The sequence below is a fragment of the Bos mutus genome, chromosome 11 (assembly GCF_027580195.1).
Source record: "Bos mutus isolate GX-2022 chromosome 11, NWIPB_WYAK_1.1, whole genome shotgun sequence".
Classification (NCBI taxonomy): Eukaryota; Metazoa; Chordata; class Mammalia; order Artiodactyla; family Bovidae; genus Bos; species Bos mutus.
Genome location: NC_091627.1, coordinates 11,007,663 through 11,030,868, shown reverse-complemented (window position 1 = coordinate 11,030,868; position 23,206 = coordinate 11,007,663). Strand labels below are relative to the sequence as shown.

The following is a 23,206-nucleotide window of genomic DNA, read 5'->3' as shown; positions in this document are numbered from 1 at the left end:
TTGCAGGCAGAACTCAAGAACGATTCAGATCCTCAAAAAGCTACGCATGGAGTTATCATATGACCCAGCAACTCTACTCCTAGGAATATACCCAAGAGAAATGAAAGTAAAAGCCCACACAGAACCTTGTTCATACACTAACATTCACTGCAACAGTATTCACAATAGCCACAGGGAGGAAACAACCGAAGTACCTATGGGCAAATAAATGGATAAATAAGGTGCGTATCTAGAATGGAATCAAGGTCTTAAACAAGGCTTGTTCAGTCTTAAAAAGTAATGAAATTCTGACATATGCTATAACATGAATGAATTTTGAAGACATTACGCTAAGTGAAGTAAGCCAGACACAAAAAGACAAAAACTGTATGATTCCAGTTTTTGAGGTACCTAGAGTCATCAAATTCATAAAAACAGAAGTTAGAATGGTGGGTGCCAGGAGCTGGACAGAGGAGAGAATGGGGAGTTATTGTTTTAATTGGCACAGAGTCGTAGTTTGAGAAGATGAAAAAGTTCTACGAATGGATGGTGGTGATGGTTGTGCAAAAAATAAATGTACTTAATGCCACTGTACACCTAGAAATGGTAAATTTTACATTTATGTGTATTTTACCACAATAAAAAAGATAATTGAGAAATAGAACTGAATTACAATAAAGCTGACAAAGCTGTAGTTAGGAAAAAATATAGCTTTACATATATTAATACTGACCAAGAAACAAGAAAGACTTTAAAAATGAGTTAAGCATTTGCTATGGTCTGAATGTTTGTGCCCCCAAATTCCTATGTTGAAATCCTAACGTTTGATGTGATGGTGTTAGGATGTGAGGTGACTGGGAGGTACTTAGGCCATGAGAGTGGAGCCCTCATGAATACGATTAGTGTTCTTATACGAGGCCTCACAGAGATCCCCTGCCACTTCTACCACTTCACACTCATGAAACTGGCAAGAAAACGAAAAGGCTGAGAAATGCCAGTGCTAGAAAAGACAGAGATGCATCGATAGGAACTCTCTCGCATCCTGGGCAGCCCTCTGGGAGCGTTCCTATCCTACCGAGTCACGTTAAGTCATACACACTCACTATCCTTCTTAAGGCAACAGAAATGAGGGTAATCTGCAGTGACAGAAAGAAGGTGGCAATCGGGATATCTAGCATCCAGTAGATAACTATGAAGTAGAGGCGGTAAGAACAATGAAGTGGATACAGACGATGGAGCAGTGGAAAGTAAGAAGGAAAATTCATGTACAGCTGTATCATTTATCTAAATTAACATACACATAAAACAATGTTAGCTGTTTTAAGATTATCCAGCAATAAAAGGATCTCTATTTACCACATTAGAATGGTTTCCTATGGGAGGATGGGGAAAGAAGATAAAAGGGAAGAAACAGAGAAGAAAACAATCTTCTGTGGAAGAATGATGCTAATGTGGCAAGAATGGAGAATATGACTACCTCAGTTCTCTACAAGTAAAACCCAAAAGAGAAACCCTTTGGAAGAAAATCTCTGACCCAAGGGAAGTCTCAGCCACAGCCATGTCATCTAAGGGCACCAGGGCACCACCCAGACACAGGACTGAGGTTAGTACCCGAGTCTCCAGGTTGTTGATGGCCTTGGCCTGGCTGCTTCTGGCTGCCAAGAGCTGCTGTCTGGTATCCTCCAAATTCTGCTCAGCAAGTGTTTTCTGTAAGTTGAAAGAAGAGAAAAAGGAAACAGTCATTTCTCCATTGCATATACATTGACTGATATCTACAACACATTATGATTTGTGCGAGGCACGAAGGACATGAATATGCACAAAAAACTCCAAAACAGTAGAGAGAAAATTCACATATTGTAAAGTATACAAAGATGAATTTCACAGGTTTTTGACTGAGCCTGCGGCAAAGACTAACCCAAGAGAGTATATAACAGAGTGTAACAGTGCTCACAAAGTGGCAGCAGAGAGCAGGGGATGCTCACTGCCTCAGGAAAGGAAGAGGCTTTACTCTTCATAGCTGGCCAGGGCCAAACCAGAGCACCTGGGCAGAGGGAGGACATGCAGTTCAGTTCAGTTCAGTTCAGTTCCGTAGCGTATGACTCTTTGCGATCCCACGGACTGCAGCATGCCAGGCTTCCCTGTCCATTACCAACACCTGGAGCTTGCTCAAACTCATTTCCATCGAGTTGGTAATGCCATACAACCTAACCATCTCATCCTCTGTTGTCCCCTTCACCTCCTGCCTTCAATCTTTCCCAGCCTCAAGGCCTTTTTAAGTAGTTAGTTCTTTGTATCAGCTGGCCAAAGTACTGGAGTTTCAGCTTCAGCATCAGTCCTTCCAATGAATATTCAGGACGGATTTCCTTTAGGATTGACTGGTTTGATCTCTTTGCAGTCCAAGGGACTCTCAAGAGTCTTCTCCAACACCACAGTTCAAAAGTATCAATTCTTCAGTGCTCAGCTTTCTTTATAGTCCAAATCTCACATTGATACTTGATTAATGGAAAAACCATAGCATTGACCAGATGGATCTTTGTTGGCAAAGTAATGTCTCTGCTTTTTAATATGCTGTTTAGGTTGGTCATAGCTTTTCTTCCAAGATGCTTGTCTTTTAATTTCATGGCTGCAGTCACCATCTGCAGTGATTTTGGAGCACAAGAAAATAAAGTCTGTCACTGTTTCCACATCTATTTGCAATGAAGTGATGTGACCGAATGCAATGATCTTAGTTTCCTGAATATTGAGTTTTAAGCCAGCTTTTTCACTCACCTTTCACTTTCATCAAGAGGCTCCTCAGTTCCTCTTCACTTTCTGCCATAAGGGTGGTGTCATCTGCATATCTGAAGTTATTGATATTTCTTCAGGCAATCTTGATTTCAGCTTCAGGTTCATCCAGCCCGGCATTTCACATGATATACTCTGCATGTAAGTTAAATAAGCAGGGTGACAATGTACAGCCTTGATGTACTCCTTTTCCAAGTTGGAACCAGTCTGTTGTTCCAGGTCTGTTGCTTCTTGACCTGCAAACTGATTTCTCAGGAGGCAGGTAAGGTGGTCTGGTATTCCCATCTCTTGAAGAATTTTCCAGTTTGTTGTGATCCACACAGTCAAAGGCTGTGATGTAATCAATAAAGCAGATGTAGATGTTTGTCTGGAACTCTCATGCTTATTCAATGATTCAGCAGATGTTGGCAATTTGATCTCTGGTTCTTCTGCCTTTTCTAGTTCTGGCTTGAACATCTTGAAGTTCATGGTTCATGTACTATTGAAGCCTTGCTTGGACAATTTTGAGCATTACTTTGCTAGTGTGTGAGATGAGTGCAATTGTGCAGCAGTTTGAACATTCTTTGGCATTACCTTTCTTTGGGACTGGAATGAAAACTGACCTTTTCCAGTCCTGTGGCCATTGCTGAGTTTTCCAAATTTGCTGGCATATTGAGTGCAACATTGGATTTTACTTCCATCACCAGTCACATCCACAAATGGGCGTTTTTGCTTTGGCTCCATCTCTTCAATCTTTCTGGAGTTATTTCTCCACTCTTCTCCAGTAGAATATTGGACACCTACCAACCTAGGGAGTTCATCTTTCAGTGTCATATCTTTTTGCCTTTTTATACTATTCATGGGTTCTCAAGGCAAGACTATGGAAGTGGTTTGCCATTCCCTTCTCCAGTGGACCATGTTTTGTCAGAACTCTCCACCATGACCCGTCCAACTTGGGTGGCCCTACACGGCATGGCTCATAGTTTCATTGAGTTAGACAAGCCTGTTCCAAAGAATAGCAAGGAGAGATAAGAAATCCTTCCTCAGTGATCAATGCAAAGAAATAGAGGAAAATAACAGAATGGGAAAAACTCGAGATCGCTTCAAGAAAATTAGAAATACCAAGGGAACAGTTCATGCAAAGATGGGCTTAATAAAGGACAGAAATGGTATGGACCTAACAGAAGCAGAAGGTATTAAGAAGAGGTGGCAAGAATACACAGAAGAACCATACAAAGAAGATGTTCATGACCCAGAAAACCACGATGGTGTGATCACTCACCTAGGGCCAGACATCCTGGAATGCGAAGTCAAGTGGGCCTTAGGAGGCATCACTATGAACAAAGCTAGTGGAGGTGATGGAATTCCAGTTGAGCTATTTCAAATCCTAAAGATGATGCTGTGAAAGTGTTGCACTCAATATGCCAGCGAATTTGGAAAACTCAGCAGTGGCCACAGGACTGGAAAAGATCAGTTTTCACTCCAATCCCAGAGAAAGGCAATGCCAAAGAATGCTCAAACTACTGCACAATTGCACTCATCTCACACGCTAGCAAAGTAATGCTCAAAATTCTCCAAGCCACACTTCCACAGTATATGAACCGTGAACTTCCAGATGTTCAAGCTGGTTTTAGAAAAGGCAGAGGAACCAGAGATCAAATTGCCAACATCCACTGGATCATCAAAAAAGCAAGAGAATTCCAGAAAAACATCTACTTCTGCTTTATTGACTATGCCAAAGCCTTTGACTCTGTGGATCATAACAAACCGTGGAAAGTTCTTCAAGATATGGAAATACCAGACCACCTTACCTGCCTCCTGAGAAATCAGTTTGCAGGTCAAGAAGCACTAGTTAGAACTGGACATGGAACAACAGACTGGTTCCAAATTGGGAAAGGAGTACATCAGGGCTGCATACTATCACACTGCTTATTTAACTTATATGCAGAGTACATCATGCGAAATGCTGGGATGGATGAACCACAAGCTGGAATCAAGATTGCCTGAAGAATTATCAATAACCTCAGATATGCAGATGACACCACCCTTATGGCAGAAAGTGAAGGAGAACTAAAGAGCCTCCTGATGAAAGTGAAAGAGGACAGTGAAAAAGTAGGCTTAAAACTTAACATTCAGAAAACTAAGATCATGGCATCTGGTCCCATTACTTGATGGCAAATAGATGGGGAAACAACGGTAACAGTGACAGACTTTATTTTCTTGCACCCCAAAATCACTGCAGATGGTGACTGCGGCCAAGAAATTTAAAGATGCTTGCCTTTTGGAAGAAAAGCTTTGACCAACCTAGACAGCATATTGAAAAGCAGAGAAATTACTTTGCCAATAAAGCTATGGTTTTTCCAATGGTCATGTATGGATGTTGAGAGCTGGACTATAAAGTAAGCTGAGCACCGAAGAATTGATGTTTTTGAACTGTGGTGTTGGAAGACTCTTCAGAGTCCCTTGGACTGCAAGGGGATGAAACCAGTCAATCCTAAAGGAAATCAGTCCTGAATATTCATTGGAAGGACTGATGCTGAAGCTGAAACTCCAGTATTTTGGCCACCTGATGTGAAGAACTGACTCACTGGAAAAGACCCTGATGCTGGGAATGATTGAAGGCAGGAGAAGGGGACGACGAAGAGGATGAAATGGTTGGATGGCATCACCGACTTGGATATGAATTTGGGCAAGCCCCAGGAGTTGGTGATGGACAGGGAAGCCTGGCATGCTGCAGTCCATGGGGTCACAAAGAGTCGCACACGACTGAGCGACTAAACTGAACTGAACTGAGTGCAGCCCTTTCACAGCATAATCTTTTAGGACTTGAAACAGCTCAGCTGGAATTCCATCACCTCCACTAGCTTTGTTCATAGTGACGCTTCCTAAGGCCCAGTTGACTTCGGACTGCAGGATGTCTGGCTCTAGGTGAGTCTGGCTCTAGGTGAACCAGCCAGGATGTCTGGCTCTAGGTAAGACACTAGAGGTGTGAAACAGCAGGGGACATCTGGGGAACTACAGCTTCTTGAAAGTCACAGTGATGACGGGTTCAGGTCATGAAACAAGACTGGAAAGTTAAGCAAAGGGCCAGATCATGAGAAAAGCCTTTTATGTTATAGAAGGAAGCTTGAACTTAATTCTGTAGGCAGTATTTTTCAGGGTGGAGTCATTCAGACAGTGGCATTTGACTTATCTGGGTTGGGGTGGGGGATTTAAGTTTGAGGTTTACTCCAGACTAGTTACCTCTTTCAGAAGTTCCTGCACATGTTCTTCTCCTGAGAGATTCTGCTCTAGTCTCTTCTCCAGGGATGCAACCTTCTCCTGCAAATGTGTGATGAGTTTTTCTTTCTCTTGAGTTTCAGCAGTGACCTGCAGGTGAAAGCAGAGATTATGTTACACTCACTCTCCCTCCCTAACCACCTCCTCTAGAATCATCATGTTTCTCTGAAATTCTGTTTCCAACTGCATTCTAGGAGAACATACAGCCAAGAAATCTTCCCTGAAAATGGAACAGAAAAGATACAAGATCAGAACCCAACACCACTTGGGTATCTGTTTCAGGCCTAGTGCAGTAAGCAGCAAATGCTCCCAATTTAAGCAACTGACGACTGGGAAGGAAGGATGCTATTGCCTCTGTGGAATCTAGCCAGGACGCTGCAAAGATGTTCCTCCTCTCTAAGATAACCTTTGTATTGTCATGATCTACCAGCTAAAGGAATGCTCCTCCCACTCCCATCAAGCATAGATTTAACTCTACTAATCTAGAGTCCAACAGGACCTACAACTTTATACCAGATGCCAAGAACCAGCGGAGGTAATTCCACTCAAGCTCCCAGCCAATCCTATAATGACCTACAGAAGAATATGCTTGGAAACAGGGGGCTAGATGAAGCCTTATAATGACAATGTAGCTGCCTTCAGGTTGAAGAGAGAATTGAAACAACTGGTGGTATTCACCCTGGCTCACAACACAGGAATCACAGGTGAACCACACACAGCAGCACCTTACACCATGGCCCAGGAACACAGCTGCCCACGTATTTATTGCAGTCTACCTCTTCAGCAATGATGGCAGTGATGGCGGTGCTGGCTGGGACTAACTTTGTCCCTTCACTACTGCCCATCTTCGATGCTGCACAACATCAAAACTGAGGATCCAGGAAGCTTTCACTGTATCATTTCTTAGCTCCTCACTGGTCCTTACGTTCACTGAAGATGCCCATTCTTCACTCCAAAATAAGGTCGTACAGCATCAACATTTCATTGTGAAGACTAGATCCTCCTCATATATAATTCACTTCCTCAAATTCCCTCACTTTATGCTCTGCTGCTCCAACTCAAGCCACAAACTTTAGACTGCAACTCAGCCAATTCTCTCCTCAGAATAAGATGCAGCTACTTGGGTACAAGGTTTTAGAAAGAAGCTTCTGCCATTCTGATTTCTCACAGGGGCGACAACATATACAGTAGAGCAGAAGTTTGAAGAACGGTTTCAAGACTGCATAATTCGATAAACTTTCATCAAGCCTATACTCTTTGTGCTGTCTCCCAGGGATATAATCAGCTACAGCTACTGACCCAAAGAAGCATGGAGGCTGGTGGCAGAGATATACACGTAATTAATTATAAAACAATACAATCATGCTGCAACAGAGGGACATATAAGGTGCCATGAGACATCAGAGGCAGAAGGGATTAACCCAGCAATCTCATCAGGCCTCCTAAGCAGGCAAGTCCAGGTGGAAGGTGGGGAAGAGGAACAAGCTTTCTGTGTAAAAGGCAGTATGTGTAAAGGAGTAAAGAGACAAGTTCAACATGACCAGGAGGCTGGGTGGAGGAAGAAAGAAGCGAAGACAACTCCCAAGTCTGTGGCTCAGATGCCTGGTTGAATGGTAATATTATGCAAGGCAGAGAAAACACAGGTAAGAGGGAGTTTGATAGGAAGAAATGCAGTTTTGGTCAGGCTGACCTATCTTTAACGGGTCTCTTCCTTCTAATGTTGACAACAGGAGTAAGAAACAGTATGGTGCAGGAGCAACTACAGTTTGCAGAGCATGTGCAAGCACTTTCCACTCCTCTAGTCCTTACAATCACCCTTTACTTGACCATTTACAGGGAAACTGAAGTTTAGGAACTAGCCCAATAGCACACACCGTGCTGACAGAACAAGGATTCAAAACCCAAGCCTTCCTAATCCAAAGCCTGTACTACGTCCACTACACATCAATATGAACTTGAGAGATATAGCTGACCCCTTCTAGTAAAAACCAAAAGACCAAATAAGTCTCATATAAGTCACTGTGTAGGGCAGAGTCAGGGACAGAAGAAAGAATCAGTTGCCAATTTCCAGTTAGTTTTCTTGTGCACTATATCCCACATGGAATGATTCCCCACCTCTGGATGTGCTACTTCAAGCCCTCAGCACTTAATGTGCTACAGCTAACACCGCACTTAATGGTGAGAAACTCAAAGGTTTCCCACTAAGATCAGATACAAAGATAGGATGTCCCCTCTTCCCACTTCTTTTTAACATCATCTGGAAGTCTTTGCTAATGCAATGAGGCAAGAAAAAGAAATAAAAGGAACGGAGATAAGGAAGGAAAACATAAAGCTGCTTTTGTCTGCAGATGATATGATCATCTGTGTAGGAAATCCACATGAATCAACAACAACAACAAAAACCCTAGAACTTAAAAGTGAGTATATCAAGATGGCAGGATATATGGTTCAGTTAGTTCAGTTCAATTGCTCAGTCATGTCTGACTGTTTGTGATGCCATGGACTGCAGCATGCCAGGCTTCCCTGTCCATCACCAGCTCCCGGAACTTGCTCAAACTCATGTCCATTGAGTTGGTGATGCAATCCAACCATCTCATCCTCTTGTCATCTCCTTCTCCTCCCACCTTCAATCTTTCCCAGCATCAGAATCTTTTCCAATGAGTCAGTTCTTGCATCAGGTGGCTAAAGTACTAGAGTTTCAGCTTCAGCATCAGTCATTCCAGTGAATATTCAGGACTGATTTCCTTTAGGATGGACTGGTGGGATCTCCTTGCAGTCCAAGGGACTCTCAAGAGTCTTCTCCAACACCACAGTTCAAAAGCATCAATTCTTTGGCACTCAGCTTTCTTTATACAAATGCAAAACTGAATTGTGATAAAGCTGGCATTTCAGATCAGTGAGAAAACAGATTTTTCAATAAATGGTACTGAAACAATTAAAAAAAAAATGACACGGCTCCCTTTCTCACAGAAAACCACATTTCAGGCATGTTAAAGACCTAGAAACATAGTCAAAACTATAAAACTTTCAGAAAATAATACAGGAGAATAATGTTATGATTTTGAGTGAGGAAAGATTCTTTTTTTAGATTTTTTTAAAAAGACAAAAGTATAAACTTAAAGGTAAACAATAAATTCAACTATAGTAAAATGAAAAGCTTATATTCAACAGAAGAAGCTGTAGAGTACGATGACAAGCTCCAAACTGGAAGAAGATATTTGCAACCCGTACAACTAACAAAGGAGCATGGTAGCCAGTATATATATAAAGAATTCCAACAATTAATGAGAGAAAAACATAAATGCAATAGAAAATGGGCAAAAGATTTGAACCAGCACCTAGATAGACAGTTAAACGAGAGATAAACACATAAAAAGATGCTCAACTTTATTAATAATCTGAGAAAAGCAAATTAAAATCATGGTGAGAGGGAATTCTCTGGCGGTCCAGTGGTGAGGACTCCTTGCTTTCACTGCTGAGGGCCTGGGTTCAATCCTGAACTAAGATCCTATAAGACGTACAGTGTGGCCAAAAAAAAAATCATGGTAAGAAAATCTGAAGATGCATTTCATGTTCACCAGACTGGCAAAAATTAAAAGACTGACCATATCCCACCTTGTCAAGGAAGCAGAGCAACCCAAATTTTCATACTCCATTGGTACAAGTTTGTAAATAACTACCACTACTATGGAAAAAACTGGGCATTATCTAATAGAGTGGAAAAGCACAAATCTTTTGACCCAAACTTTTCACATCTCAAATAGACCCCAGAGTTAACTCTTAAAAACATTTTTTTAAATTTATTTGGCTGTGTCAGGTCTTAGTTGTGGCATGTGGGATCCAGTTTCCTGACCAGGGATTAAACCTGGGCCCCCAGCATTGGGAGCGTGGAGTCTTAGCCACTGGACTACTAGGGAAGGCCCCAGAGCTAACTCTTTCAGAGGCAGACAAAAGTTCACAACAGCCTTGTTTGCAAAAGTAAAGAAGCAGAAAAAATGTTCACTGTCAATAGAACGGATAAATAAACTCTAGTAATTTCATACTATACAGTTGAGAGAAGATTAAATTATAGCGGCATGTGTCCATATGAATGTGTCTCAGAAATATAATCTTGAGCACAGAAAGCTAGTTTTAGAAAAATACCTACAGCATTTCATTTAAGCCTGGTGAGCTGCAGTCCATGGGGTTGCAAAGAGTTGGACATGACTTGGTGACTGAACAACAAGCATGATACAGGAAAGAAGATGATGTTTAGGGATAAAATTATAAAGCAATGTAATTTCTGACTTAAGAAAGAAATGGGATAGAATAGAAAGGGCACACTGAGCATCTCAAAGGTAAACATTCCTTTTCTTAACATGGCAGGCGGGAATAGTAGCTGTGTGGGGGTTCATTAGCTTGTTACGCTTTTGATCTTACTTACGTGTCATAAATACTATTTCGTACCTACTCAGTGTTAACAAGGACAACGCAGAAGCTGACTCTAAACTCATTTTCATGAGAAAACTGCCCTTCCTCTAGTGCTCTCTTAGCCTGATGACTGACAACATTGGCCACTTAGCTGATTAGGCTGCTGCTGCTGCTGCTAAGTCACTTCAGTCGTGTCCGACTCTGTGTGACCCCACAGACAGCAGCCCACCAGGCTCCGCCGTCCCTGGGATTCTCCAGGCAAGAACACTGGAGTGGGTTGCCATTTCCTTCTCCAATGCATGAAAGTGAAAAGCGAAAGTGAAGTCGCTCAGTCGTGCCCAACTCTTAGCAACCCCATGGACTGCAGCCTACCAGGCTCCTCCGTCCATGGGATTTTCCAGGCAGGAGTACTGGAGTGGGGTGCCATTGCCTTCTCCGAGCTGATTAGGCTAGAAACCCAATAATCACCCCTAACACCTCCTTTACTCTCGCTCTTCTCCTGTATTTACCACATACCAAGTAGGTCTGTCTCTTCACTATTTCTTATGTTTGTCTTCTCTCCCATTATTTCCACCGCCCACTCTTGTCAAAGCCACCATGTTATGCCTGGACAATGCAAGAGCTTCCAGCTGGAAACCCTTTCAGTGTTTCCTCTAACAGCCATGCAACTCCGTCCCTTACTGTGTGCCCCTTCCAGCCTTCTTCCACTTCCTTGAAGGTGTCACTCACTTTGCTGCCTCCAGATGTCTGGGTTTATGGTTTGTGCTATTCTCTATTTAAAATTCTCTGCCATCACCACCCCCCACCACTCCGCCTACCTGCTTCAGCAGTTCATCTCAGTTCAAGCATTACTTCCTCAAAGGAAGTGTTCTGTGACTTCAACACTAGACTTGATTTGATGCCCTCTTAAAAGATCTCACAGCATCCTGCAGTTTTCCGTCAGAGCATGCATCATAGTTTGCAATTATCTATGTGATTATTGATTAATGTCTCACTGCTCCTCTAGACTAAGTTCTGCAAGGGCAAGGGTGATTGATATCTGTTTTGCTCAGCCTAGTATTTATAACATCTAGCACAGAGCACAGTGCTTGACACATAATAAAGCTCAAATTATAGTTTTAGAATGAATGAGGTAACTTAGTGGGACCAGAGTCTGGAAAGTTAGTTTTTCCAATTATGAAATGAGTGGATGGTTCTAATTGATATCAAACAGTCCCACAAACCCCAAAGCTTTATGTCTGTTATCCTCTCCAGCCTCAAAGTCCCAAATGTATTCTGTACCCTTCTGTCTTTTTTGCTTTCGGGCTGTCCTACCCATCCTTGAAATTCCAATTACTCCAGGAAAAATTCCTTGATTACTGCACTGGAAATGCACTCTCCCTATGGCACACATCCTGCATTTGAAAAATCTAATTCACTTATTTGGGACTTCTTGAGATGTGAATTTTTTTCTTGTCAAACAGAAAGTTTTGAGTTCTATAAGGAAACAGTAAGCTTCTGAGACAAAACACTATAGGTATCTAGATTTTTGTTTGATGTGGAGATGAAACTTGTATCACAGTCATTCATTTACATAAGACCTATTTATCGGGTGCTCCTTGTTGTGAGGCAACTAAGCCCATGTGGAGGCAGACTTGTTACACCAGGAACTAGGGCATTGTGGGCTGCACGAGAAACAGAAGTTTCACCAGATACTCTGATACAGAAATTTTTTCAGGTTTAGTTTTTACCCCATTCATGAATCCTAGGAACTTGGGTCCATTCCTAGTACTCTTCTTACCTTTTGCAAATCAATGGAAAGTTGCTGAATGAATGCTTGGAGCTCCTGTTCCTTTTGCTCCAGGACTGTGATCTTATTTTCTGCACCTGTTTTCGAAGCTGTCACATGATCTCTTCATTGAAAGAAAGCAGATAATGAACAAATTTGAATACCCCATCTAAGACACATTCTTCCACAGGAAAAATACACATGGTTCTTTACATGTCAGGGCTGCAAACATTAGCCATGTGAAGATTATCCATGGATAAGACTCCCTGACTCTCTCTGAAGCAGAAGTCCCAAGAGAAAAATTCCACCCAGGTTTGAACAAGAAATCCTGATCTGCCTTTAGCTACTCAACAGTTTAGCAACTAAAACAATCTAAATTGCTTGGCAGGGTTGGAGGTGTTCTGAGCTCGACAGGTTAGAGGAGTGAGGGTTTGGGAACGGACAAATCCAGAAGACTTTGTAGGAACTAAGATCAGAAAGTGCCACAGTGAGCAATGGGGAAAGATAGGTAGGCTCAAGCCAGAGCTACACTAACACCGCTTCCCATGGGCCCCACAGACCAAGCAAGAACCTCTGCTCTTCCAGCGCTGAGTAGTGTCTCTGCAGTTCTTCCAGCTTCTGGCTTAAGTCTAACGAAATCTGACTGGAAGTCACCAATTCCTCCTGGGTGCGACTAAGTTCTCTGGTTCGTGCCTCCAATTCTTGCTCCATTTTCCCCAAGCTTTCTTCTTTTTTTAAAAGCTGATACAAAGACACAAAGTTTCACTGGGCTACTACTAAGAAATACCCTTGCAAAAAAAATCTGGACCACGGACTTCCCTGGTGGTCCAGAGGCTAAGACTGCGCTTCCTATACAGGGCGTCCAGGTTCGATCCTTGGTCAGGGAATTAGATCCCACATGAAGCAACTAAGAGTTCACAAGCCACAGCTAAGACCCAGCACGGCCAAATAAATAAATAAAAATTGAAATTAAAAAAAATCTGGACCAGTAAGGCAAGTTTTTATAACATTTTTGTGAGCTTAGAAGGGATCTTATAGGCCCAGTAGTTTAAAAAGAAAAAGGAAAGACATATCAAACAGAACTTCTCCATTTTAATAAATTGAAAGACATACAAATGTGATAAATATCAAAGACAACTAAGGTACATTTATCAGCAGTTAGAGTCATGACTAGCAAAGTCAGAGTAACTAATCATCTGAGGATGTAGCTTCTAAGACAAAAATGCGCACCATGTGCTTTACTTTACTCAGTTCCTGTTGCTGGAATCCCTCTAATTCATCCATTTCATCTCTTCTTTGGAAAAGATTCAAACTCTGGTTCTTCATTTCCTGTAACTGAGCTGTCAGAAACCTTTTATCCTATGCAGAAGAAGAAGACATCAGCTCAGGCAACCAGGACATGAGAAATCTGTATTGTATAATCAGAATTCGTAACAATGGAAAACCTTAAGGCAATTTCTTGTCAGTAGCAATAATACATGGATAATGGGAAGCTTTACGGTAATTATTTACAAAATCATCTACAAATTTTTTAAGGTAGAAATAGATTTTTAAAAAAATGATAGCCGTGGAAAGAGGAAGAAGAGCTACAAAAGCTTAACATTTGAAAAGTGCTTCCATTTGGTTAGCAATTCCAGATATCCATTTGACAAGTCGATCTCAGTGACATACTGAACTGGGTAAATAACATGCATAACTGGAATAAGACTGATTCTCTTAAAACATTAGATGCATTTACGTAGAACTGGTTTCAGTTAGTACATTCAGATAGCAAGTCAACAAAAACGAGACATGACTGGTGTTGGAAAGTTACAATTTACTAAAGAATAGCTTCCTAAGATGAATTCTCTTCAGGACAAACTCTGGCTATTGCAGTTTCCAATTCTTGATTGAAAAGACATTAAAACACTCTAAAAATAACTTTTCCAAAAATCACTTTGGCTTAAAAGACCTACATAGATGTCTCATTACTCTTTCCTGGTCTAAGATCTTTCCTGGTCTAAAATCTCCTGTGGCAGTGGGGGAGTGGGGAGAAAAAAGCTGTCAGGAAATCGAAGTAGATTTTATTTACTTCAGTCCTATATGCATCCCCCTTTACCATAATTTTAAAAGATGAAAAAATAGTTTAATGAGAATTTAACTGCTACAATCTTAAGAGCTTCTTTTAAGACAAGAAAACTTTAACCTAACCCATACCTTTATATTTAAGAAGACCATCATTAACACCACGTTTATACATATGTATGTATGTGTATATATACATATTTCTTTTAAGCACAAGTTTCTTTGGGAGATAGCTTGACTTTTCTGTAATTCTTCCCTTACATAAATATGTTAAGGCATTCTGATAGCTTGTATAATCAGATTTCTTTAGAACACACAAAGAAAACTTCTGGTTTAATTGGCGTTTTATCCCAAGAATGGTGCAATAATAAAACTCATTCTTTTAATAAAATTAACAGTAAATATATTTTATAGTTGAATATATCAATCTGAGAAATCATTTTCTATCATAAAGAGTAAGTCAGTACTCAATGAAAAGATGGAATGAATTAGGAAGCAGCATATAATTTGGGTTGAGCAAACTGACAATTGATTATTTTAAATTAAAATGTGTTTCTAATTGTAGGTGTGAAATTTCATTTTCCTGTTCATGTCTCAGAGCCAGGAACACATTACATAAGGCACCTACACAGTGTCATGGTGCTGGAATAATCAATTCTTCTCATCTATGTCTAGCTAAGAAGTTCTATTATCTGCTCAGCATTAAGCCTTCAGAAATGCCCTCCTTCCCCAATGCATCCTCAAAAAGTATTCCCAGTGTTAACACTGTCGATCAGGGCTCTAGCAGGAAACAGACTCAAGTTAGGGATTTTGAAGAGTCTCACAGAGACTTTTCAAAGCTGTGGGTGGGGTAAGAAAATCCACAAGAGATAATGTGCTAGAAGCATTGGGCATAAAGGGGGCAAAGGCATAGACAAGAAACACAAGAAAGAGACAAGAAACACAGAAAGAGAAACCATAGCTGGGGGTGAACCAAAGGTAAAACTGAAGCTGTGACCTTTGGCGATGGGATGCAATCAAATAGAAGGGACCTCACGTGGAGATGGCTGGGGGAATAAACTTCTGATCACACTCTTCCACCCAGTTCTTTTGGTGTTCCCCACTGGCGCCCTCAATTACAAGCCAGAGGGCAATGGAGCCCTGCTGATGCAGTCCCTATGGGCCTTCAGACACACAGAGAAAGGCAGGGGATGGGTAGAGAGTACACCAAGAGGGGCAAACAACAGACATCCAGCACACCCACCAAGAAAAACGAAGACAAGAGCTTTCCAAGTCAGTGTCTAATCACCTGGCACCCTGCTGCCAAGAAGTGGTACCAGTGTACTAGGTACTGGAGAAAGCATTTTCCAAGCCCCAGAGAAGAGGCCAATATTCACAAGGAGACAAAAATAAGATGAACTAACCTTTTCAAGCTGATCCACTTTTTCTGACCATTCCTAAAACAAAACAATAAAGAAGTACAGTTTCCAGGCAAGAGTATCAATAAAATCAAGATTTTCAGAAAACAAAATAACCCTCCCATCCCACCCAAAGCAACATATCAATCAAACAAAACAGCACATTAAAAAAACCACGATGTTGGCTTAACAGTAAGAAAGCCAAGAGTCCTAAAAGGAGAAGAAAATGAATTTTATATAAAATTCTAGAGCACAAATATAAGCCAGAAAACTTCTACCAAGAGCACATAAAGCTATATAGCTCTTTTGATGCAGCTTTCAGCTTCTTTCTGAGTCTCTGTCTCTGAGTACTATTATTATTTCTTAGGAGTTGGTAGCAGGGAGCAGCTGAGTTGGTAACTCTGCAGTTGATACTCAAAAATTAATTTACTGAAAAAGAGGTGAACAGGGTGGTCTTCAGGACTCCCTGATCATTATTTTCCTTCTCATTTTAATTTTTACCAATATCCTTCTTGCCATCTGGTAAAAGTTAAAGAAGAAAGGATTATGCCTCTTATTCACCAATCACAGAAGAGGGGAAAAAATAACCACTGGGACAAAAGGCTGTACCCTAACTGCCTACAATCAAGTCCACCAGTGCTTGATTATTCCTTCATTTACACTCACACCACAGTTATTCACTAAGTATTGCTGAACGATGTTTTCTCCTAGCTGGTTAATGTCTGAGATGACTACTGCACACTGTAAAACAAGCCAACAACCACCCCACTTACTGAAGATGAAATAAATTATGTGTTTTCTTCAATGCAATGTAATACAATACATTGACCCCGTCTTAATAAATCAAAATTATCATTATAATACAAGCATGCTAAGTCGCTTCAGTTGTGTCCGACTCTGTGCAATCCCATAGACGGCAGCCCACCAGGCTCCTCTGTCCCTGGGATTCTCCAGGCAAGAATACAGGAGTGGGTTGCCATTTTCTTCTCCACAATCATTACAATATTTGATGTTTATCTTAAATTTAAAATGCCACTGAACAAAATAAACTTTATAATTAATAACCAGTAGTAGTAGTATTTTCCTTTTCTACTGTCATTTATTCAGCATCTTTCAATGGATGGTTCTATTGAGGTTACAGAAGTTCCTCTCAGTCTAGCTGGTTGGGGATGAAGAACCTTGGGACAGAGGTTGTAAGAACTATGTACATTATGGATGACCGCTAGCTTAACAGCACCTTCTCCACTATATCAAGGTAAGTGCTTGGGACTAGGCTTTCAGACAGGTTTTTGGAGGGCAGAGACTTTTTTTCCCTTATCTTGGGGCTCACCACCAGATTATGGACACACTACTTCCTTTCCTTGTCTATTTTACACAGCTACATAGTTGGAAAAGGATACTCTCACATATGGACACATTTCACGATCACAACTATAAAGCTTCTGGATAATTTCCCACCCTACAGCCAAACGAACTCTCAAAGAACTTACATAGCACAACCCTTTTCTCCTAGATTGTAAATATTTGCTACCAGGTTTATGGCATGAGTTTTGAAAGCACGTCACCACGTGAGACTTCCCACCAGTTCCAGGCAGTGCCACGCGTAAAATACCTGGTCCTTTCTGGCCAACGCCAAAGCCAGTCCTTCTGCCATCCTGGCTCTGTTGGCCTGGAACGTCTCATTCTGCTCTTGGAATTTCCTCATGGAAGCTGTTAATAAAGAGGCTCTATTTGAGATATGGAGATATTTCAGAAACAGCATGACAAATAGCCCATGTGGTTATAACTGTCACCTAACAAAAAGGCCACGGTCACAAAAGTGGATTATGAGACTGGGAAAAACCTGACCCATCTTGACTTTCCCAGAAGCTTTTGGCCTTAGTAATAAACCTCAGTTCTGTTTTAGCTTATTTCCTGTTGGTCGCTGTTGTTGCTGTTGTTATAGTCAAGTATACACATGTAGGAAGATGTCAAAGGGTGCTTTTAAAATGATACAGTGATAGAACACTGAGTCAGGTAGCCTGCCAGAAAATACCAGCGCTATTGCTAAGTGATGGCTACTACTATGCAATAGAATTAAAACAAAAGTCAAAACAAAGCAAAACAAACCTTTCTTTCACTTTATTTTCCTTAAAAAAATATTTTTTTAGCATATATTATACCCATAAAAAATAACTTTCTACTTCTACTAGCATCTTTCTTGGATTGAACCCAAAGGAAAACATATAACTTAGGATAAACTAAACAAAATGTATGTCCATTGTTGGAGGAGTGATGACAGAGATTTCCCCCAGTTATTGAACATAGCAGCTACGAAGCTATGGCTAGAACCAAAGTTTCTTAATCTAGGCCCATGGACAGGCACTAGATTTTCCTAAAATCTAAGGGCAGCCCATAAACCAGTTAACTGGATGATACACATAACATCCTTCTCCTAAGAAACATGCCCATAAGACAACATAAGTATGAATTATATGCTTATAACTATCAAATAAATGTTATATCAACTCAATTAAGAAGTATGCTACTCATATAATAAAGACTTGAGCTATGATGAAAGGCAAAGTTAACCACACACTACTGTTTTGTTTCAAAAAACTAAACCCTGGAAAAATTGAAAAAAGCAGGAAAAAAAAATACGTACAATCCTGGTGTTTTTCTAAGGCAATTTCAAGCTTCTCTTTTATCTTCTGCAAGGTGCGGACCTGTTCAGCATAGTCTTGGGTGAGGAGTGTGACGCACATACCAGGCATGGACAAACATCAGGAAAGGAAGTTAATTAAACAAAACAAACAACAACAAAAAAAATGAATGAAAATGATGATGATTTTCTCAACCTGAAAACCATTCCTGTTAAGGAGCGCTGGGTAGACAGCCTCCCATTAACAATGAACAACACAGGCAAACAAGTATAGTACAAACTACCCACAGTGTAAATGTTGACTACAGACAGGCAGGTTTGTTTAGCCTGGAGAAAAAACAAGAATTGGGCCTGGTCTGGCCATCACAAATGCCCTGCCACAAAAACCACTATTCTGTCATTACTGAAATCCAAATCTCAGTTTGCACTGTCCTTCCCATTCTTGGCAGTAGGACAGACAAAGGAATTCACTGAACAGCTCACTTACAGTCCACACGACTGAGTGACAGTGGTCAGGACAACAGCAAAACCCCCACCACAGCAGTGCCTGTGCAATCAAAGCACTGAACTCCCTAGAATCAAGTCAGCCACAGAACTGAGTGGCCTATGCCATACTGAAGGTGAAAGTCAGAATTAATTACCTGGGTAGCCAAAGAAGATAGTATGGCATAGTGGAAAAGTAGACAGGCTCTAGTTCAAATCCCAACTGAGTCAGTCCTGAGCTGAGAGACCTTAAGCAAATTACTGATCCTAAGTATTAGTTTCTTCATTTATGAAATTATGGTATTAACTGTATCTACCACAAAGGATGTATTAGATAATAAATGAAATGTTCTATTGCCTTAATTAGATAATAAACTAAGTGCTTTAGGCAAGTGGGATACAATGCTCAATAAAGGGTAGCTGCTATTGTGGTTGTTGTTCTTATTCATACTGAGCCTAGAACATAAATGCACTTAATTACTGTCAGTCTTCTTGCCTGTCCCTTCTCTAACATCAGTCAAGCCCAAACAATTTAGGGAAGATGCATATTACCTTACAGCTTTCTCCCCAACACTGAACAAGTGTAAAGTTATTTCACCTCTGTTACTGATACTGCTTACAGGCAGAGGTCACAGGATAATGACACTTGAGTTTCAAGCAGACTGTAGTGAAAAGCAGGGACTCTAGCATCAGGCAAATCTGGGTTTGGATTCCAGCTTTACCACCTACTACCTGTGTGACCTTAATCTCACTAAGTCTTGTTAGGCTAGAGTGAGAACAAAATGAGATAATGGGCTGTCTAGTAGCTGTGAGTTACGCTACGGGCCTTGATAACTAGACACACACAAATATCTCACACACAACTTGGTGAATTCTGTAGTCTGGTGCTTTCATTCCAGTCAAATGGGCCTAAGGCCAAGGGACAAAAACAAACACAGAAACCACTGACCACTTCACAGGCTGAAGCTTTCAGAATGTATCCACTGGCAGAAACCAAAGTAAGAACTCACAACTCTATCAAAGACATGCCCTGCTCAGGCAAAGACTATAATGGGAGTTGTGTACATTGTAAACTGCACACAAAAGACATAATGAGAGTTACAGCTTCTATACAGGCACTGAAGTCTGAAATACCACTAAAGAGCAGCCCAAAGACCCAGAATGATATTACACAGGTGATATGTATCTGAGCAAGTGGCAATGGAGCACCAAACCGTGTCTGGTGCTGAAGAATCCAGTATTTATAGCCCAAACCATGAAAACGCTATCCCTAGCCCTTTCCACCTGAAGCAAGCTTGGCCAATGGGAGAAAGATGGCTAAATCTACATATAATTTTTAATACATTTATATCCACAGCTAGAAATCTCAGGAGCAGAAAAACATAAGTTTTTTTTTAACTTTAAAACTTCAGTTTTGGATTTACACTATTCAATACACTAACAAAAGAAGGAAACAAAGGGGGTACAAGTTGCTTCTTTTTGACTAAGAAGATCAAAATATGTTAGAATAACTGTAAGGTTATGCTATGTGGCTTTTTAATAGGGAGAGAGGGTCAGGTGCAAGGCAATTTTCCCTTGGTTGCTTCTTATGAGTTCCTGGACATACCAGAAAGTCTGGCCTCTAATTTCCGTATCTGTTCATTCCTTCTCAAAAGCTGGGATGAAAGATCTTCTCTGGAACTGCTTCCATCAGAAGCCTGTTGAGACAGAGACGCTGTATTCATATATGGATTTTTAGCAGCGTGAGACCACATAACCAGAAATCGACAACTCTTATTTCAGGTTTGGTTACCCGTTAAGTGATCACTAAAAAGCTTCTCTACCTATAAAGAAGAAGCAACAGTCTCTCCATCTATAAAGTGAGGAGATATAAGATGCAAAATAGATAAATTGTGTGTGTGTGTGTGTGCACATGGTATTGGAATACCTGGTGGGAAACAAATCCATTATCTTCCCGACCCAGGAATCGAACTGGGGTCTCCTGAACTGTGGGCAGATTCTTTACCAGCTGAGCTACCAATGATCATACTGTACCAAGTACATAACACAAAAAATATATTTTCAGATGAAAAAGTAAATCACTTTATTTTCCCAAAGGTAAAATCCTGGGGTAAAGGGAGGAAGGTTCTTTAGCAAGGGATTGAAGGCTGGGTGGTCTGTCACTGGGACTTTACTGGTGGTCCAGTGGTTGAGAATCTGCCTTCCAATGCAGAGGCTGTGGGTTTGATCCCTGGTCCAGGAACTAAGATTCCACATGCCCCAGGGCAACTACGCCTGTGTGCCACAGTGAAGGATCCCAAACACCACAACGAAGACCTTGCATGACACAACTGAGAACCAATGCAGCCATAAATGAACAAATATTTTAAAAAAGAATCTATCACTGACATTGATAAAGTTTCAGTATCTTCATCTATAAAACAAAGGGATATCAATCTATGGTTCTAAAATGCGTCAAAACCTTTAGCAGAAAATATATATTCAGTTAATTATTATATTAATGAGACATCAAATTTTCCCAATAATCTAGATTATTAAAACATATGGGCACTATTATTACTTTGGGCAACGTTTACTACTGCTAATAAATAAATCACTTTATCTTCCTACATTTGATTATAAAATTTTAAAAATACGTAAGAGTAGGGAGAGTGGTTTACTTTAACAACTGCTGATTTTTCACATATTTGTTTTATCAAATTTTATTATAGTACTATAAATCACTTTTGACAAACACTTATAAAACATAAAAACATTTTCCTTTATAGCCACAATACCATTATTACACCTAACAAAATTAAAAATAATAGTATCTAATATCCAGTCCTCAGTCTTCCCCATTTATTGGCAAAATAATGAGTGGTTCAAAAATTCATTTTAAATATTTATTTATCCATCTACCCATTTACTCATCCAACATTTATGGAGACCCAGTCACAGGAATGGTTAAAGGGGGTTTCAGGAGGTGGCAGGCCCAGGCTAAAGTTACATCATCATCACTTATAATCTATAAGAACTTGGACCAGTTGGTCAACTTCTCTGTGCACTGGCTTCCTCACATGTAAAATGTGGTTAACAGACATAATCAGCATCACAGAGCTGTGACGAGGAGGTAAACAAATCAAAACTTGTCAGGTCTAAAACAGAGCCTGGCACATAATTAGCTTTAATACACAGCAGTAGAAACTATGATTATTATCGGCACTGAGACACCTATTCTTAGTATTGTTGTCCGCACTGCGAACAGTGATGAAAAGGAGTCCCTGTCTAAGCAGCAGCAGCTGCAGCAACTACCAATTACTAAGTGCTTAAGAGCCAGGCACTACTAAGTGTTTCACACACTGTGCAGAAAAGAGCTCATGTCGTAGGCCTGAGACTGCTGTCCTTGGCAAAGCCGGCTTGTAAGGTGACCCCCTGGCTAGCCCACAGGAACTTAGATTTTACAAGGGTTCTCACCATTCCTGGTAAGAATGGCTCATGGTACCTAAACCAATTGTACAAAAAATGTGATTTATGCCTAACACGTGAAAGGTTGCTGCTATGAGCTGTGAATGACGCTGGGATTCATGGCCTCCAGAGGAGATGAATTTGATCTGGGACCAAAGACGAAGCTTGATCACTCAGAGCTTTTGTGCAGCAAAGTTTTATTAAAGTATAAAAAGAGACAGAGAAAGCTTCTGACATAGACATCAGAAGGGAACAGAAAGAGTGCCCCCTTGTTAGTTTTCAGCATGAAGTTATATACCTGCTAGCAAGCTGCAGAGTTGCACCAGGCCCCTCACCCCCTCACTCCAACATGCATTTTGAGATAGCACTGGCACAGGTGAGTCACCCCCCCACCCACAATAAAACAATGGATATGAATCTTGAAGAAAGGCAGATTTCCAAGCAAATACAAAATTCATTAACATGGCTTAAGAAAGACATTTCCATGAGAAAAAAAGCATTGGTTAGCTCAAGGTTTGAGATAAAGTTAAGTTCAGGCAGAACCAGCTGTCGCCATGATGACACAGGATTAGAAGAGAAAAGAAAAAGGAAAAAAAAAACGTTTGCCACTTGTAGTTTATTTCCTCCTGCCACTTGGGGACCTCTGGCCTCCCTACTGAGGCTATTAACCCTTTCACGTGTCTTCCTTCTAGAAGTCTGGAATTGTGGTAAATGCTAGGCAGAAGGTGCCTGTAAGACTAGCCTCCAGTAAAATTCCTGAGCGCTGAGTCTCTACTGAGCTTCCCTGATAGACAACATCTTCTCCCGTGCTGTCACAGTTCCTTGCTGAGGGAAACAAGTGTGCGCCAGGCAGCTCCCCTGGAAAGGACTCCTGGAAGCCTGTGCCTGCTTCCCTCCAGATTCTGCCCATGCACATTCTCCCTTTGCTAATTATGCTTCGTAATAAATGTTTTCCCTGTGATAAATGATAGC

The 23,206-nt window shown here is 40.9% G+C and overlaps 1 protein-coding gene across 5 annotated transcripts in view; it reads right to left on the bottom strand.

The window, feature by feature from the left end:
* GOLGA1 (golgin A1) overlaps positions 1–23,206 on the bottom strand; it is a 43,967-nt gene that overhangs the window by 16,148 nt on the left and 4,613 nt on the right. For all 5 annotated transcript variants that reach the window (XM_070378999.1, XM_070379002.1, XM_070379001.1 and 2 more), the window contains 9 exons: positions 20,394–20,484; positions 18,308–18,382; positions 17,276–17,373; positions 15,670–15,702; positions 13,433–13,561; positions 12,774–12,943; positions 12,215–12,326; positions 5,989–6,114; positions 1,591–1,686 (listed from right to left, as the gene is read on the bottom strand). In XM_070378999.1, the coding sequence (XP_070235100.1) occupies positions 1,591–1,686; positions 5,989–6,114; positions 12,215–12,326; positions 12,774–12,943; positions 13,433–13,561; positions 15,670–15,702; positions 17,276–17,373; positions 18,308–18,382; positions 20,394–20,484 (930 nt within the window). The remainder of the gene's footprint in view (positions 1–1,590; positions 1,687–5,988; positions 6,115–12,214; positions 12,327–12,773; positions 12,944–13,432; positions 13,562–15,669; positions 15,703–17,275; positions 17,374–18,307; positions 18,383–20,393; positions 20,485–23,206) is intronic.